The sequence below is a fragment of the Carlito syrichta genome, unplaced genomic scaffold, assembly GCF_000164805.1.
Source record: "Carlito syrichta isolate Samal-C Ts95f unplaced genomic scaffold, Tarsius_syrichta-2.0.1 Scaffold305647, whole genome shotgun sequence".
In the NCBI taxonomy this organism is placed as follows: Eukaryota; Metazoa; Chordata; class Mammalia; order Primates; family Tarsiidae; genus Carlito; species Carlito syrichta.
In genome coordinates this window covers 437,497-457,351 of record NW_007249743.1, presented here as the reverse complement: position 1 = coordinate 457,351, position 19,855 = coordinate 437,497, and the positions used below count along the sequence as shown (strand labels likewise).

General features: G+C 42.9%; 1 protein-coding gene across 1 annotated transcript in view; it reads left to right on the top strand.

Moving 5' to 3' along the window:
- The first annotated feature begins 53 nt into the window (after positions 1-53).
- Positions 54-19,855, top strand: part of LOC103264334 (phosphatidylinositol 3,4,5-trisphosphate-dependent Rac exchanger 1 protein-like) — an 85,138-nt gene continuing 65,336 nt past the window's right edge. The window contains 3 exon segments of the mRNA XM_021714416.1: positions 54-212; positions 497-667; positions 1,543-1,564. Of these exon segments, the coding sequence (XP_021570091.1) occupies positions 54-212; positions 497-667; positions 1,543-1,564 (352 nt within the window).

Genomic DNA, 19,855 nt, shown 5'->3' with positions numbered 1-19,855 from the left:
CTCCATCCCCAGCGCCTTCATCCCCAACAAACACACACAAGAGACAGCCAGAGATGCCCAGGGAGACCCGCTCGCGGAGCCAGCCCAGAGAGGCGGGCACCCCGCCCCCTGAAACTGGGCGCCGGAGTCGCCGGGGCGCCAGAGGAGAAGCCCCTGGCCTCAGCCCAGCATTTTTGTGGATGTGGGGCCTGAAGCGGTGCTCCAGTTGGAAGGTGGGAGGGGGTGGCTCTTAAGCGTCTTGCACCTGCCTTCGCACGGGCAGTCAACCTCTGTACTTAGGAGATAATGCGTGTGAGCAGGGAAGGGCAGGGGCCGGGGCTGTAGGGATCCACAGAGAGTCTGGCGCTAATGGACCATCTTGGCAGGTTTGGCACAGCCTGCCCGCCACCCCCCAGCACTGAACCCGGTCGTCCCTTTGGAGAGGAGCCGGCCATGGGGCTGCAATGAGGGTGCGCCTTTGGGCGATCCTTTGTGTTTTGCCACTGCTATCCCTCAGAACTCCCTGCTTTCCCACCTGGAATCACTGGAGCTGGGATTTCTCAAGTTGAGGAGCCACAGCAGCGAGCAGGTGCGCGCAGAGCTGCCAGGCTGCCGCCTGCTCCGACCGCAGGCCAAGAGGGGGACCCAGGGCAGAGAGGCGGCTGCGGAGCTCGCGCGCTGCCTGCTGGTGTGTTTTAAGTGCTAATGATTTGCCGCATCTGGGTGGTTTTTCTATTTTTCCCTGTATAATCTTCATCTTGGCCTGCGCCCCACCGCCCCGCGCACATCCAGCATCCAGGAAGCCAGTGGGGCCCATTGGCTTTGGCCGCGTGCAGCTTTATCTCCTTTTAAATTAGAAACGGGGCGGAGGGACCTGGGAGGGAAGAGAGAAAGGGAAAACAGCAGACAATAGGAGCCCCGCCCACCCTTAGGCCGACCTCCCGCCAGCTCCAGGGCCTCATTGGATTGGCTCTGCGGGGGCCAGCTGCAGAGAGGGAGCCACGCAGGACGCTGGCCTTCTGCCTGAGGCTGCCCTCTGGGTGGGAAGAGGCCCAGGTTGGGAGGTGGGAGTTGCAGGGTGACTTTGGGCCAGACCCTGCTGCTCCCTGGGCCTCGGGTTATTCACCTGTAAAGTGGACATGAGGGATGAGGTCCCAAAGTCCCTAGGAGGTCTCCTAGGTCCCCAGGTGAGGCTGGCTCCTGACCGCTTCAGTTGCTGGTGGGGCATCTGTGGCAGTCTTATTTTATTTGGATAGTTCAAGTGACTCCAGCACTAGCCCCTGGTAACAATCAGATCCAGTATGAATAATAATCACAATGACACGTTCATGCAGTACTTACTGTGTGCCTGGCACTCTCTAAGCACGTTCAGTTTTTAACACATTTAGTTTTCACAGCCCATCATGAGGTGGGGGCCAATTATCAAAACCCTCATTTTAGCGATAAAACTGAAGCACAGAGAGGGACACAAGTCACACAGCTAGTAAGTGAAAGAGGCCTAGATGACAACCTAGGCCAGACCCCTAGGTGCTACCTGTTGTTCCTGTAAACTTCTGACCCCAGGACACCATTGTGGCTCATACAGGTATTTCCTGGTGGTCAGTTAGGTGTTTCGAGGTTTCCCCTGACTTGTGGCCAGAACACCTCCACTTAATCTTCCGAGGCTGTCACTCCTTCAGGCATTACACACCGCCTAGTTGTGTATTAGACTCTGCTTTCATGGCTGAGATGCATGTGACCAGACTCTCCTGCTTCTAACACCTGCTAGCTGAGGGCCTTCCTTCAGATCTCAGTGTCTGTGAGACTTGGTTATTAAATGCATGAAATACACATGATGCTTCGTGCTCCACCGGGCTGTTTAGAAAGATCACATGGGCTGATGTTTGTGGCAGCACCTACCATACTATCTCAACACACAGTGGGGATGCTGCCCAAACTCATGGATGATTTGATTTGATGCATATCTAGGGGCATCTGCTATATAATCAGTACTCACCCTGAACCACATCTTTGAAGTGCCACAATCCATTCATTTGTTAGCCGTTGAGTGAGCCAACAGACAACCTTCCTGGCCTCAAAGAGCTCACAGTCTCAGGAAGCTGACAGGTGATAAACAAGTGAGCATGCACATCAAAGACAAACACACCAGGTGCAATGACTTATGCCTATAATCCTAGCACTTTGTAAGGTAGAGGTGGGAGGATTACTTGAACCCAAGGTTTCGAGAATAGCCTTGGGAACATAGCAAGGTAAATAAACAGATTAATGAAACTAAATAGAAACCAGAAACAGAATCACAAAAAATATGGGCAACTGATTTTTGTGAAAGGTATGAAGGCATTTCAGTAGGAAAAAAAAAAAAAAGAACTTTAAGCCATACCTCATACCTCATATCATTTGCAGAAATTAACTCAAAATGTGTCATAGACCTAAATGTAAGTTTCAAATTATAAAACTTTTAGGAGAAAATATGAAAGAAAATTGTATAAACACGTGTGTATAACAAGGCCTGTACATGAATGTTCATAGCAGCATTATAAAAACTGAAACAACCCAAGCTGGGCTTGGTGGCTCAGCCTGTAATCCCGTGCCTTGGGAGGCTGAGATGAGTGAATTGCCTGAGCCTGCGGGTTCGAGACCCACCTGGGCAACTTGGTGAGACCTCATCTCTATAATAAATCAAAAAATCAGCCGGGCGTGGTAGCACGCGCCTGTAGTTCCAGCTACTCGGAAGACAGAGGTGGAAGGATTGCCGGAGCCCAGCAGGCCGAGGCTGCGGTGGTCGGGAGCGGCCACTGCACTCCAGTCTGGGCGACAGAGTGAGACTTCAACTCAAAATAAATAAATAAATAAATAAATAAAAATAAAAACTGAAACAACCCAAATACCCACCAACAGATGAATGCACAAACAAATTGTGGTGCAACCATATGATGGAACATAACTCAGAAATAAAAAGGAATGAACTATTGTAAAGATAAGTCAATATATTTGTATGCGTATATTCACATGCATGCAAATGTATCGTTTGACAGAAGTAAATCTTTTGCTTATGCCCTATAGTTGTTGCTTTGTTTTCCCAAGGTTTATTTTCTTTCTTATCCCTGTGGTAAAATATTGGCATGAGATCCCAAAAAACATTAGCATGTTTCAAAAGGCTGTACTTATGAATCGACTTTTATACCAGATCTATGTGGACAAACATTCTATGGCCAGAAGGAAAAATGATCAAGAGCAACAACAAAAAAAAGATGAGTGTAAATAAAATACAATAGAAATGGAATATTCAACAGGAAGTTAGATGATTGAAATGTGAGGAATATTAAAACGAGAAACACTGTGGTGAGTAAAGAAAACAGATCTATTTTCTCTATCATGTCTAATCACTCCAGAACCTCTTTTTCTGAGCCAAATGACCTGAAATCTTATGAATGGACTGAGAAAAGAGGTCAGCCTTCTTTCTAAACCCATATTCTAAAGGAGCAAAGAACTTGACAGGGAAAAGATGTAATGTGTGCACATGAAGCTACAGTGAAGGTATTCCAACTTTAAAAGTACCAGAGAAAATGCACACATGTCATTTCCCACTTTATATAACATTCAAATGATCACTCCTAAATTATTTTATCTTGATGGTTTATTTTGCTATGAAAAAAAAAATTTAGTTTCATAAGGTCCCATCTATCAATTTTTGCTTTTGCAGCATTTGCCTTTGATGACTCGGCCATAGATTCATTGCCTACCTAGATGTTCAGGATGGTGTTCCCTAAGTTTTCTTCTAAAATTGTTATAGTTTGAGGTTTCAAATTTAAACCCTTGATCCATTTTGAGTTAATTTTTGTGTATGGTGGTATGTAGAGGTACAGTTTCATTTTTCTGCATGTGGTCAGCCAGTTTTCCCAGCACCGTTTACTAAATATGATTTCATTTCCCCAAATTTTTATTTTCATTGGTTTTGTCAAAGATGAGTTGGTTGAAAGTTTGTGGTTTTATTTCCAGGTTGCTGTTCCATGGGTATATATGTCTATTTTTGTACCAATACCGTAATGTCTTGGTTACTGAAGCCTGGCAGCAAAGTTTGAAGTCTGAAGATATGATGCCTCAAGTTTTATTCTCTTTGTTGAGTTTTAGCTATTTGAGCTCTTTTTTTTTTTTGCTTTCATATGAATTTCTGTATTGCCTTTTCTAGGTCTGTGAAAAATGTTGCTGGCAATTTGATAGGAATGGCATTAAATCTGTAGGTTGCTTTGGGTACAATGGACCTCTTGATAATATTCATTCTTGCAATCAATGAGCATGGAAAGTTTTTTCATTTGATTGTGTCATCCTTGATTTCTCTGAGCAGTGTTTTGTAGTTCTCATTGTAAAAGTTGTTCGCCTCTTTAGTTAGGAGGATGTCATGGTATCATATTTTTGTGATTGTGGCTACTGTGAAGGGGATTGTGTCATTTATTTGGCTCTCAGTGTGCTTGTTGTTGGTGTATAAGAATGCAACTGTTTTTGCACTTTGATTTTGTATCTCAAGACTTTACCAGGGTCATTTATCAGTGCAAAGACATTTTTTGACATAGTCTATGTGTTAATATAGTTAAAATGTTTGTGTTCTTTTATTATTTTCTTATGACATATCAATTTCTATGTGAAAGGCATATATATATATACAAGGAGAGCATAAATTAGTGGGTAATTTGTTAATGGATATAATATATCTATGGAATCATTAGAATATATGTTGAAATATATTTGGGGCAATGGAATATTTTTATATTAAAAAGAAAATTAAAACTGTGAGAAAGAACATATTCAATATTTTTTCTAATTGTGCACACATTAATCTCAAATTATTATTAAAAATTATGTTCTGGTCAGGCTCGGTGGCTCAGCCTGTAATCCTGCGCTTTGGGAGGCCGAGGTGAGTGGATTGCCTGAGCCCGCGGGTTCAAGACCCGCCTGGGCAACTTGGTGAGACTTCATCTCTACAATAAAAATCAAAAATTTAGCCGGGCGTGGTTGCACGCACCTGTAGTTCCAACTACGTGGAATGCTGAGGCAAAAGGATCTCCGGAGCCCGGCAGATTGAGGCTGCGGTGGCTGGGAGTGGCCACTGCACTCCAGTCTGGGCGACAGAGTGACTCCAACTCAAAAAAAAATATTAAGTTCTAAAGCTGGGCATGGTGGCTCATGCCTATAATTCCAGCATTTTAGGAGGCTGAGGTGAGAGGATTATTTGAGCCCAGAAGTTTGGGACCAGACTAGGCAATATACTGAGACTTTATTTAAACACACACACACACACACACACACACACACACACACACACACACACAGTTAGTTGGATGTGATAGCATGCACCTATAGTCCTAGCTACTTGAGAGGCTGAGATGGAGAATCATTTGAGCCCAGGTATTCAAGGCTGTGGTCGGCAGTGACCATTCACTGCACCCCAATCTTGACAGAGCAAGACCCCAACTTAAATAATTAATTAATTAAAGTTCTAGGTATAAGGCAAGAGTTGACCTAACTACTGATACATATAAAATAGAAAAATTTCTATATTATATCCAAAAGCAGGTTATAAAATCAAAATCATATTTTTCTTCCTTGAGTCCCATGATACCTAAAAAACTGTTTATAGGGTTTTTGTATGTAATTGTTTAATGAGAGACTGAATATTCCAGAAAATTTTTCTTTTCTTAGAGCATTTATCTCTTACCATTCTAAACTGAGACCAGAAAAATCTTCTAAAATGAAGTGGACCCACTGGATCTCAGGGAAATTTCATCTACAAACTTATTTTTAAAAGATTTCCATTTACAGCTTTTTATTTACTCCTTTGTTTGAAGGATATATATAGATAACAGAAATATTAGCCCTAATTACACTCAATCTATTCCCTCTCCTTTACAAATAGCATTGTTATGTGGTGATTGAGCACACAGGATTTGGAGTTTAGGCAAATGAGTTTAACCATAGGGATTGTAAAAGATATTACCATATCTTTTCTAGAAGTCACTGAGCTTCTCTATACATAAATTTATGTATGTTTAATTAACACAATAATATATAAAATCATTGAAGTCAAGATTGAACTAGATAACTTATAGCATCTTTTATAAGACTTTCTATGTTGTAGATGCATAAGATGTATTAGATATTGTTATAATTTTTATCACTAATAATGATATTCAACAATTCAATATCTGACTTTGAAACCATAAAGTCTCCTATTTTGCATTTAATTAGCAAACAAAATAATTGGCCATACTGTAGGTGAATATGTGATATGTGCTTATAGAATCTGAGGTGTAGCATTCTAATACAGGAAATTAATTAAACCCTTGTATCTCCCAAAATTTTTTAATGAACATAGTTAGCTTTTCTCTCATAGTGATAAAGTACACAACAAATTGGGCAGTTATTAGTATTATTATTGCAATTGCCATGGATAAGGTAAGCTTAGGTCTATGCCTCCAATGCCTTTTGCTACTTTCTCAGCCAACATACACATAGAAACAGACACACACACACACACACACACACACACACACACACACACACACATAGTCAGCAAAGATATATTTTAGATAAGACAAATTCATTATTTTTGCTACATTCACAACAAATATTTTGTTGATGCTATAAAGAATAAATTATCTACCTTAACATCTAGAACTTTGAATTATAAAACTTAATTTGCACAAGAAGCTGATAACATTTTTCTTTAGGTTTTAGAAATAAGTCTTATAGGGGACAACTATTTATATTCTTGTCTGTGACAAGTAGGACATTCTCCCAGTATAATCCTCAATCCCAATAAGACCTTGGGTAGGCAATTGCACTCTTCCTAGTAGTGTGGCTTAGCGGATTTATCTTAAGTGACAAAAAGATAACACAGTTGACTATAATGTAACCAGTAATAACATATGTCTTTGTCACTGAGAGTATTTGATTAAAACAATTCTTCTATCAGCCAATAAAATATAGTAATTTTTCCTATAAATTCTATTATTTCTATCAGTTTTCACTATGAATTCAGATACTTTAAAATACTTAGCTATATGAAGAAATTCTTAAGTACAAGCTCAATATATCAAGCACACTAATTTTTGTTTCTCACCTGTCCAAGTGACTGGAAGGAATTATGCCTTGAATGTTAAGCTACAGGAAAAAAAGCTGGCGACTAAGGCAACTGAGATTTGAATATTAGCTCTGCCATTTCATAACTGTGGGACCTTAAACTACTTATTTAATCTAATTCTTATTAAGTTTTATTCTTTTCTGCTTGAATATTTTATTCAGCAATTTTCCTTAAAATTTTTTTTTAATTTTAAAATTGTGGGGTACATTTCAGGGTTAGGTATACAACTATTTACTGTGCAGGTAACCTTGTTGATGAGGCGTTCCCCCTTTCCCAGGCAGATTTCCACTATTTTCAATCCCACCTCCCCACTCCCACCCCACTCCCCCACAGTTTCCCACTACAGTCAATCCTTTTCATATAGTATTGTGATGGTTGTTTAAGGTTCACTTATGAGTGAGAACATGTGATACTCAGTTCTTTGTTTCTGTGAAAGATCACTCAGTATTATCGACTCTAATTCCATCCAGGTTGCTGCAAAGTTCATGATTTTGTTCTTTATGGCTGCATAATATTCCATTGTGTATATGTACCATCTTTTATAAAAAATTCAATCCTCTTTTGAGGGGCAGCATGGTTGGTTCCCATGTTCTTGCTATTGAGAACAATGCTGTGATAAACATAAGTGTGCAGGTATCTTTTTAATAGAGTGATTTGTGTTCTTCTGGGTATATTCCCAGTAGGGGGTTTGTGGGGTCATATGGAAGGTCGATTTTTAGAACTTTAGGATTCGCCACATTGTTTTTCACAGAGGCTGTACTATAGTTTGCACTCCCACCAACAGTATAGAAGTGTTCCCTTTTCACCACATCCTCTCCAGCATCTGTTATTTTTTGAGTTATTGATGATGGCAATTCTGACTGCAGTTAGGTGGTATTGGTTATAAATTTTTAAATGGTGAATAATAGTTACACTTTTCATCAGATTATTGTCAGGATTGAGAGAACACATATGAGAATTTAGCATCCTGTTCAGAAGATAGTACTCATTTCATGATTCTGTTTTCTTTAGCAATTATAGCACAATTTGTAGCAGTATTTAATACTTTAAAACACAGCTTTAGGTTTTAACATTCTTTAAATTATTGACAGTGGAATAATCTATACCTTATAACTGTTATGGTAGTGTAGTGGCAGAATGTTCAATCCGAGAGACCACCAAGAGCCAATTCCGATGAAAGTTCAAGAGGGTCTTTATTTGCAAACTCGAGCCTGGACCTCTGTTGACAACCAACACAGTGGAGTACACCCAGAGCAGCAAGTATGGCTTTTTAAGTTTCTTGGTTTCTTGGGTCTCTCAACAGCATGCTCTTAACCTAAGTTTCTGGTATACTCTATTACGGTTCTCTCATTCCCCCCTTCTCATGAGGGTAGAGTGAATCTAAAATTGGATTCCTTTAACATGCTGAGTCGTCCAGGGGCACTTGTTAGTATTGTTGTCTGAGGACCATAAGTTGCACAGTGTTTATTCTAGCTTTTATAAAAGTTATTAGCTTATTTAAAATACATGGACCGAAGGTTAGCAACAGCAAGAGTATGATCACAGGGCATATTAAAGCAGACAATAGTGTGGTTAACCAAGGTGAGTAGTTAAACCAACTTTCAAACCATCCCTGTCTCTGCTCCCGCTCTAATTTGCGCTTAGCCAAACCTTCTCGCACCTTAGCCATGGATTCCTTTACTATCCCTGAATGGTCGGTGTAGAAACAACATTCTTCTCCCAGGGTGGCGCAGAGGCCACCTTGCTGGAGGAACAGTATGTCTAAGCCTCTACAGTTTTGCAGAACTACTTCAGACAGAGAGGTTAGGGATTCCTGTAAGTGTGAAATAGAAGTTTCTATTTTCTCTATGTCAGAATCTGTTGCAGCCCGAAGGTTACTGTAATGATGGGACTGAGTGACTAGGGAGGTAATACCCATTCCTGCCCTGGCAAGGCCTAGTCCTAGCAACATTGACAGGGTTATTGCACAGACCGGTTCCCTCTTAGCCCAGGGGAGTTCTCCTTGTGTCAGTAACCGGAATGCGTCCTCATCAGTGTGGTACAGTATTTTGGAAAGTAACTGCACCAAGATGCCAAAAGCCATCTTGAGACTGGTTGAGTACCACATCTTGGAGCTCTGTATTTGGCTCCAAGGGACGGGAAAATGTCACGCCCCATTGCGAGGTCCCAGTCGCAGTTGGTGTACATTTGGCTCAGGTCCCAAGTTAAGGTTGGGAACCAGGTGCCGGGGGGGCTACCGTGGAGGTCTGAAAAACAACATCACCACCTAAGGAGGTGGCTAAGACCTGCCAGGTCAGGTGTTGGGGTTGGTGGGGGTTGGGGGCCGCCCAAAGAAGTTGAATCACTGTTATAAGGAAGAAGAAGCTCAAAATAGTCTTAGCTTTAGGGGATTGTCCTTGTCCAGTTGGCTGTTCCATTTGAGTGTGTAGTCTTCCAGCACAGCAGGGGTGTCAGCAAGTTTGATGTGGGTGTGGTGTATCCAAGACGTGATACCTTCCACCTTCAAGGCAGTGGGGGTGGACAGGATCACGACGTACGGTCCTTTCCACCACGGCTGCAGAGTCTCGTGTTGATGTCGCTAGACGTACACCCAGTCCCCCTGTTGGTAGTTGTGGGGAGTCAGCGGTGGTCTGGTCTCATAAAGGGTTTTCAGTCTGGGCCACACCTGCTCATGGACACTTTGCAGAGTTTGGAGGGAAAAAAGGAGTTTTTGATCATCTATGTCTATTAATAATTCTCTCTTTAAGTTAGGTATTACCGGTGGTGGCACTCCAAATATGATTTCAAAAGGAGTAAACCCTATCTTATAGGGTGAGTTGTGCACCCTATACAGCGCAAAGGGAAGGAGAACCACCCAGTCCCCGCCAGTCTCCTGGACTAATTTATTTAAGGTCTCTTTTAGGGTTCTATTCATTCTTTCTACCTGTCCTGAGTTCTGGGGCCTGTATGCACAATGTAATTTCCAATCCGCCCCCAGGGCCTGAGCTACTCCCTGTATTACCTTAGAGATGAAGCTGGGGCCATTGTCTGATCCGATCTGGACCGGGAAGCCATACCTAGGCATCAGATCTTCCAAGAGTTTCTTGGCCACCACCTGTGTGGTTTCATTCTTGGTGGGGAATGCCTCCGTCCACCCTGAAAAGGTGTCTATAAACACTAGTAAGTACCTGTATCCGTACTTTCCTGGTCTCACCTCAGTGAAGTCCACTTCCCAGTATGCTCCTGGCCGGTTTCCCCGAAGTCTGGTCCCTGAGTTTTGTTTGGGATTGGTTGCACTGACAACCTGACAAGCCTGACATTGATTTACAATTTGTCTGTTCATTTGTTGACCGTTGGGCATAACCATGTTTGCATGGCGTATTAATTCTTCCATTTTTCTGGTTCCCATGTGAGTACTTCTGTGCATTTTTATAAGCAGTTGCCAACCCAACTGTTCTGGAAGGATGACATTCCATTTGCTAGTGGTCATATTCCAGTGTTGGATCCACCACCAGCCGTTTGAGAACATAACTCCAGGCTGCCCATTTATCCATTTTAAATCCTCCTCTGTATAATTCGGGCTTTCAGGCAGATCTGGGGTCCAGGGTCTGGCAGTGTGGTCACTAGGACAAGGTCCACAGAAAGGGCCACCTTTTTGGCCTCAGCATCTGCCAGACGGTTTCCCCATGCCACTGGCGTGTCCTCCTTCTGGTGTCCTGGACAATATATTATGGCCAGTGCTTTGGGTAGCCAGAGTGCCTGTAACAACTCAAGGATTTCAGTTTTATTTTTGATAGCCTTTCCTTCTGCAGTTAAGAGCCCCCTCTCCTTATAGATGGCTCCATTAATGTGCGCAGTTGCAAAAGCATACCTGCTGTCAGTATAAACATTTATTCTTTGCCCTTTTCCCATGACTAGGGCCTTAGTGAGGGCAATGAGCTCGGCTCGCTGCGCTGAGGTCCTGGCCACAAGTGGCGCTGCCCATAAGGTCTCAGTCTCTGTAGTCACCGCTGCCCCAGCATACCTGGTTCCACCCTGCATGAAGCTGCTGCCGTCTGTGTACCAAGTTTCTTTGGCGTCGGATAGGGGCCGGTCCTGGAGGTCTTCTCGTATTCTGTGGACCTGCGCCAGGATGTCCTGGCAGTCGTGCAGGGGGCCTTCCCCGTCCAGGTCGGGTAGCAGCGTGGCTGGATTCAGAGTAGCCGGAGCCTGAAACAAGATTCTGGCTGGGTTTAAAAGGAGAATTTGATAATGAGTTAGCCGGGCATTACTTATCCATCTGTCGGTGGTTGTTTTAGAACTCCCTCCACAGCATGAGGGGTGGTGACATGTAGTTCTGTTCCCATGGCAATTTTGTCAGCGTCCTTGACCATAGTGGTGACTGCCGCAATGATCCGTAGGCATGGGGGCCACCCGGCAGCCACGGAGTCTAACTTCTTTGACAGGTATGCCACTGGCCTCTTCCATGGCCCTATTTGCTGCAACAGCACTCCTTTGGCTATTCCCTTAGACTCATCAACAAACAAGAAAAAGAGTTTAGTCAGATCTGGCAGTCCCAAAGCTGGGGCTGACACCAGGGCTTGTTTAAGAGTTTCGAAAGATCTGTTCATGTCCTCCGTCCATGTGAGGTCAGACTTATTTTTATTGGCCTCATATAACGGCCAGGCGAGCTCAGCAAACCCAGGAATCCATAGGCAGCAGAAGCCAGCCGATCGATCCTAACTGTCATACATTCTGTCATACATTCTGTGGTTGTGGAATTCTCAGTACCGTCTCCTTCTGGGCGTCTGATAGCCATCTCTGCCCATCTTTCAGTTTGTAGCCCAGGTAACTTGCTTCAGTTTTGCAGATTTGAGCCTTTTTGGCCAAGGCTCGATAGCCCAGAGCACTTAGTGTTTGCAGCAAATCTCTGGTGCCTTGCAAGCACGCGTCCCAATTTTCTGTGGCTAGCAGAATACCATCCACGTACTGCAACAGGGCTAGGGTGGTGTGTGTGTTACGGAACTCACCTAGGTCTTCGTGTAAGGCTTGATCAAAGATGGTGGGGGAGTTTTTGAATCCTTGGGGAAGCCGGGTCCAGGTGAGTTGCCCACTAATCCCTCTTTCCGGGTCCAGCCACTCAAAGGCGAAGATGTCCTGACTCCATGGGGCCAACAGTAAGCTGAAAAAAAATGCATCTTTTAAATCTAATACCGTGTACCAAACCTTGCCTGGGGCCAGGGCAGTGAGGAGGGTATAGGGGTTAGGGACTATGGGGTGTATATCCATCACCCGGTGGTTTACTTCCCATAAGTCCTGAATAGGCCAGTAGTCGGTTGAATTGGGCTTTCGCACTGGCAGCAAGGGTGTGTTCCAGGAAGACTGACAAGGCCGCAATATTCCCTCTTTCCAGCAGCCGCCGTATGTGGGGGGCTATCCCATTTTGCTGCCACAGGGATTGGATACTGCCAGACCCGGGCTGGGTCTGCTCCGGGCTTTAGTTCCACAAACACTGCAGGCCTGTGTTTAGCCAACCCTATTCCTCCAGTTTCTTCCCAGGCTAGGGGAATTTCCTGAAGCCAGTCCTGAATGTCCAATTCCATCTCTGGGTCAGGGGCCTGACACAGCCTGTATTCATCTTCTAATTTTACAGTTAGAATCTGCAGGGGGCGCCCAACTGAATCTGTTACTGTCACCCCATCTGGCTGAAAGCTGAGATTTGCTTTCACTTTGGTTAACAGATCTCTCCCAAACAAAGGGTACGGGCAATCGGGAAGAACTAAGAATTCATGGGTGACCGTAATGCGGATGGGCTCTCATTCCTGACCTGCCTTATGCTATATAACTTAGCCAAATTAGTGGGCTTACGAGCAGCTGCCCGGAGACCTGCCATCAGAGCCTGGCGGTAGACCCGGAGTTTCTCCTTACTTTCTGCCGTGTTAAAATCCCATCCAGGTCAGGAAAGGGGAAAGGCTGCATTTATAAGATTAGGTTTGGTGGTGGGCTGTTCATCAACTCCTGGAACCAGCTTCCGGGCCTCCATCTGGATTCTTTCTTTCTCTTCAGTGGTGAATAATACCTGTAGAAGCATCTGGCAATCATCCCAGGTAGGCTGGTGGGTAAAGATAATGCTTTCCAGCAAGTTAATCAGCCCTCTAGGATTCTCAGACAAAGTAGCAGTTTGCATTTTCCAATTGAATAGATCACTAGTGGAAAACGGCCAATAATGCATGGGTTGGTTCCTGGCCTCATCTGGGGACCCAGCCACTCTCAGTGGCAAGATCACCATGGAGTCAGCCGGGGCCACTCCAGGACCAGCCACCCTGGAGACTCTCCCTCGCGTCCCCACGGCTGGTTCATCCATTTCTCTTTTCTGCCTCCCCTCCCTGGCTGCTCCTGGCTCCGCCTCCACAGCGACAGTGGTGGTGATGGCAGTGGCAGCGGCTGCGGCTTGGGGTTGCAGCACTGGCGGGGCTGAAGGTCTAGTGGGAGCTGACTGGTATGGGGGGGGAAATCATCTCTTCCAAGTTAGAATCAGGGAGAACGGGGTAAAAGGGGTTCTTTGGGGACTTATGGAAGGAATTCTGCTTCTCCCGAGGCTGTGACGACACACTCTCTGGTGGCTCTGAAGGTTCCGCCCCTTTCTGCAATGTGAGCACTCTCAATGCCTTTAACGGGGTAGGAAGGTAGGGTTTCACCCAAGGGGGAGGGGATTCCACTATATCTTGCCAGACCAGTATATAAGGTAGTTGGTCTGGGTGTCCCTGGGAGCCTCTTTGGAGGATGACATTCTTGACCTGCAAGAGAACACTTGTTAGAAAGGTCCCTTCTTGTGGCCAGCCTACATTGAAGGCGGGTCACTCAGTGGCACACAAATCCCGGAATTTCTTTTTGTGCATTTCGACACTCAAATTGTGCGCCCTTTCCTTTAGTTCTGAAAAGTGATCAGTCATGAGAGTTAATGGCGTTGTCTGTGCCTGCCCCATCTCATTTGTCAGTACTGTCATTACAACAAACACAACCAACAAGACGAAAGGGAAAACGACAAGAGACAGACAGTAGCGGCCGTGAAAACAAATCTGAAAGTACGATAGGGGAGAGACAGACAGTCGACAAGTCTGACCTTCCCCACAGATGAAGACCTTGTCTTCCGGATGGGGTTATGGGATGTCTCCCACGAGCCCTGGCTGGCACCTTTCCAGCGTGTCTGCCTAGCCTGATGCCAACCTCAGAACAAAGTGTGGAGCTCCACCTGAGATACACACAGATGCGCTAACCACGGAGTGACTTACCGAATGCCGACCTGAGAACCCTCCAGACTGGAGTCTCGGGGGTCTCTGGGATCCCGGGAGAGCCCCCAAATGTAGTGGCTGAATGTTCAATCCGAGAGACCACCAACAGCCAATTCTGATGAAAGTTCAAGAGGGTCTTTATTTGCAAGCTCGAGCCTGGACCTCTGTCGACAACCGACACAGTGGAGTACACCCAGAGGCCCTGACTTCCTTAAGCAGACAGCTTTTATGTTTTTACATAAAGGGAGGAGGAGTTTGGGGGGACTTTCCAGTCTTGTTACCATTTAATTGGGTAGTAACCTCTGGTGGTCAGCTCAATCATGGAGGATTGGCTAGCTTGACTTGGGTTGACCTTGGCCCACTAGCTGGGGAAGTTGCAGAGACATTTGGAAACTTTAGGTGATTTTTCCTGGCACCTGATTGGTTGTTGCTAAGGGGAAAGTGGGTCAAGGGAAAGGGTTGAAGCTTGAACTGGAGCTTTGCAGTTTTTCCCATAACTGAAACTTTAAACAGCTACAGGTTATGTTTTAAAGCAGAAAACTAAAATGGCTGTGCTATTGTCCACAAGCCAATTACATATTTATTGGGTTATAGCATGCTCTTAACCTAAGTTTATGGTATACTCTATTACAGTTCTCTCAGTAGACTACCTGAGAGTGGATAAATTCAGGATTCTGGGTGGTCCCTTTCTTATATCTGGTGGGAAATGGAAGTCAGTTTTGTTGCTACCATATGGGCTTTTTATTTAACAGGTGAAAGGTCAGTGTATTTAGAAACAAAGTAATCATTTATGTATAACAATGTGTGTGAGGAAGTAAGAGATGGAAAAATATAACTGAAATAAATTATGTGAGAGAAATTATCTAAATTTTCCTTCTTTCTTTTTTTGGTGGTTGTTTATTTTATTTATTTACTTATTTATTTTTATTTTAAAGATGTGGGGTGCAATTCAGGATTAGGAATACAAGTGGTCATTGTACAGACAAAGTTTGGGCCTCCTATTGGTCACTACCTGATTTGAGATCAATTATCTTTATTGATGTTATATATCCTCCTTCCCTCCTTCCCTGGTAGTATCCCACTACTCTCAATACCTTTCTTTATTTTTTTTTTGTTGGAGTCTCACTCTATCACTCAAACTGGAGTACAGTGGCACGCTCCTGGCCACCACAGGCTCCGCCTGCTGGACTCTGGTGATCCTTCCACCTCAGCCTTCCAAGTAGCTGGAACTACACACGTGTGCTAGCATGCCCAGCTAATTTTGATTTATTGTAAAGATGCTGTCTCGCCAAGTTGCCCAGGTGGGTCTCAAACCCATGGTCTCAGGCAATACACTCGCCTTGGTCTCCCAAAGTGCTGGGATTACAGGCTGAGCCACCCAGACTGGCCCAATCCCTTTCTTATACAACATTTACCATAGTAAATGTTCAGGGTCCGCTTATGAGTGAGAACATGTGGTACTCAGTTCTTCATTTCTGAGATAAATCACTGAGTATTGTTATTATAGCCTCGAAATCCATCCAAGTTGCTTTGAAGACCATATGTTTGTCCCTCTTTATGGCTGCATAATATTCCATCATACATATGTACCACTTTTTTAAAAATTCAGTCCAGTTTTGTTGGGCAGCATGGTTGGTACCATGTTTTTGCTATTGTGAATAGTGCTACAATAAACGTGTGTGCAGGTGTCTTTTTGGTAGAATGATTGGTGTTCCTTCGAGTATATTCCCAGTAGGGGGATTGCTGGGTCACATGAAAGGTCAATTTCTAGTTCTTTTGGAAACTGCTACATTGTTTTCCATGAAGGAAGAACTAGTTTGCATTTCCATCAACAGTGTAGAAGTGCTCCATGTTCTCTGCATCCTCGCCAGCATCTGTTGTTTACCGTTTTATTAATGATGGCCATTCTTACTGGAGTTAGGTGGTATCTCAATGTGGTTTTCATTTGCTTTTATCTGATGATTAGTAAGGCTGAGCACTTTTTCATGTGTCTATTGGCTGCCTATATGTCTTCTTTTGAGAAATGTCTATTCATGACTTCGACCACTTTTTTTTTTTTTTGAGTTGGAGTCTCACTCTGTTGCCCAGACTGGAGTGCAGTGGCCACTCCCAGCCACTGCAGCCTCGACCTGCTGGGCTCCAGCGATCCTTCCGCCTCAGCCTTCTGAGTAGCTGGAATTACAGGCATGCAGTACCACACCTGGCTGATTTTTTTTTTTTTTTTTTTATTGTAGAGATGAGGTCTCGCTGCCCAGTCGGGTCTCAAACCCGCAGACTCAGGCAGTCCACTCACCTCACTTTAATGGGGCTGTTTGTTTTTTGTCTTTTGGTACATTTGAGTTCCTTGTAGATTCTGGATGTTAGAATATTTTGTCAGAAATAATATTTTTCCCATTCAGTGCTGTCTCCTCACTCTCTTGATGGTTTCATTTGCTTTGCAGAAGTCTGAGGTCCCACTTGTTTATTTTATCTCTTATGACATGGACATCTGGTGTTTTGATCAGGAATTGGTTGCTTAATTTGATTCCCATAAGGGTGTCTCCTGCATTTGCTAAGATTCTTATATTTTGAGGTTTTATATTTATGTATTTGATCCATTTGGAGTTGATTTTTGTGTATGGTGATAAGAGGGGTCTTATTTTAATCTTCTGGGTATAGTCAGCCAGTTTTCCCAGTATCATTTACTGAATAGATTCTTGTCTCCCCAGTGGTAGTTACCAGAGGCTTTGTTGAAAATAAGTTGAGAAATTGAGGTTTTGCTTTTGGAATCTCCATCCTGTTACATTGGTCTATATGCCTGTTCTCATACTAATACTAGGCTATTTTGATTATTGTAGCCTTATAGTAAATGTAAAGTCTGGAAGTGTAATCCCTCCTGCTTTGTTTCTTTTATTAAGGAATGTGTTGCCTATTCATGGTCGTTTATGTTTCCATATGAATTTTGCATTGTCATTTCCAAGTCTGAGAAGAATGATGTTGACAATTTAATGGGTATTATGTTGTATCTGTAGATTTCCTTTGGTAGGATGGACATCTTAACAATGTTGATTCTTTCTATCCATTAACATGGAATATTTTTTCATTTGTTTGTGTCTTCTTAGATTTCTTTGAGCAGTGTTTTTTATAGTTTTCATTGTATAGGTCCTTCACTTCTCTGGTTAGGAAGATGTTGAGGTATATAATTTTTATTTGTGGCTATTGTGAATGGAATTGTGCTTTTTATTTGTTTCTCTGCCTGTTTGTTGTTGGTGTATAAAAATGCAGCTATCTTTTGCATATTATTTTGTACCCTGAGACTTCACTAAAGTTCTTTATCAGTGCAAGTCAGTTTTTGACAGATTCTTTTGGATTTTCAAGGTATAGGATTATATCATCAGCAAAGAGAGATAACTTAAATTCTTTTTCTAATTGGATACCTCTGATTTTCTTCTTTTGTCTGATTGCTCTAGTTAGGACTTCCAACACTATGTTGAACAGGAAGGATGAGAGTGGGCATCCTTTTCTTGCTTTGATTTTCAGGTGAAATGCTTCCAGGTTCCATATATTTAGCAATACGTTGACTGTGAGATTATCTTAGATAGCACTTACTATTTTGAGATATGTTCCTTCTATGCCTAAGTGTTCAAGGGTTTTTATCAAGAAGGGATGTTGAATTTTATCAAAGGCTTTTTCTGCATCTAATGGAATAATCATGTAGTTCTCTTTTTATATATATACACAAATGTATTTAATTGCATTTGTGGTCTTGGAAATGTTGAACCAGCCCTGTATCCTGGGATAAGACATGCTTGGTCATGGCTGATGATTTTTGAGATATGCTATAGGATCTGGTTTGCTAGAATCTTGTTGTGAATTTTTGCATCTATGTTTACCTGGTTTGGGTATCAGTGTGGTTAGCTTCGTAAAATGATTTGGGGAAAGTTCCATGTTTCTCAATTGCCTGTAATATTTTCAATAGGATTGATATCAGCTCCTCCTTGTATGCTTTGTAAAATCCCACTGGAAAATCATCTGGTTCAGGGTTTTTTTTTGTTTGTTTGTTTGGGGTTTTTTTGGTAGGTAGTATTCTTATGATGAAGTCAATTTCCTGGATTGTTATTGGTCTATTTAGTGTCTCAATTTCTTCTTGTTTCAACCTCGAGAGGTTGTGTGATGTTAGAAGGTCCTCCATTTCATTTAGCTTTTTGAGTTTGTTTCTGTACTAGTGTATATAGTAATCTATGTCAATCTTTTGTTTTCTTTGGGGTTGGTTGTGATTTGAATTTTTGCATTTTTGATTGCGCTTATATGGGATTTTTCTCTTTTTCTTGGTCATTCTGGCTGGGTTCATCAATCGTGTTTATGCTTTCAAGGAACCAACTTTTTGTTTTGTTGATTTTTTTCTATGATATTTTTGTCTTCTGTGTCTCATTTGAGCTTTTACTTTTGTGATCTGGATTCTTAGCTGAAGTTAGGGTTTTGGTAGTCTTGCCTTCTAGCTCCCTTCAATAATTTGTTAGGCCATTAACCTGTGATCTTTTCATTTTCTTGATGTGTGTTTGTAGAAGTATAAATTACCCTCTTAGAACCTTTTTTCATGCATCCCAGAGATTTTGGTAGGTGTTTCTTCATTTTTATTTGTTTCTAGGAATCTTTTAATTTCTGTTTTGATTTCTGTGTTGGCCCAGGGGTTGTTCAGCATCATGCTGTTTATTGTCCATATCTTTTTGGGCTTTGGGGAAATTTTGTTGGTGTTGATATTTATTTTTATTCCACTGTGATCTGAGAAGTGAATGGCAGTATTTCAATCTCATGAAATTTGTTTATGCTTAATTAATGGTCAAGGATGTGATTTATCTAGGATTACATACCATGTGGTGATGAGTAGAATGTATATTCTGTGTTTGTTGGGTGGGATGTTCTGTATCTATTAAGTCCATTTGGTCAAGCACCAAGTTGAAGTTCCAGATTTCTTTTTTTTTTTTTGAGTTGGAGTCTCACTTGGTCGCCCAGACTGGAGTGCAGTGGCTGCTCCCGGCCACTGCAGCCTCGACCTGCTGAGCTCCAGCGAGCCTTCTGCCTCAGCCTTCCAAGTAGCTGGAATTACAGGCATGCGCTACCACACCAAGCTGATTTTTTTTGATTTATTGTAGAGATGAGGTCTTGCTGCACAGGCGGGTCTCGAACCTGCGGGCTCAGGCAATCTACTCACCTCAGCCTCCCAAAGGCACGGGATTACAGGCTGAGCCACTGAGTCCGGCTCCAGATTTATTTGTTGATATTTTGCCTCAAGGATCTATCTAGGGTTGCTAGTGGGGTATTTAATTGTTATAGTGTTAGAGTCAATCTCTTTTTTTAGTTTACTTAATAGTTGTCTTATAATGATGCTTCTGAGTTGGGCGTATATATGTCTGAGTTGGGCGTATATATGTCTAGGATGGATAGTTCTTGTTGATGGATTGAACCTTTAATCATTATGTAGTGTACTTCTTTATCTTTCTGAATTTTT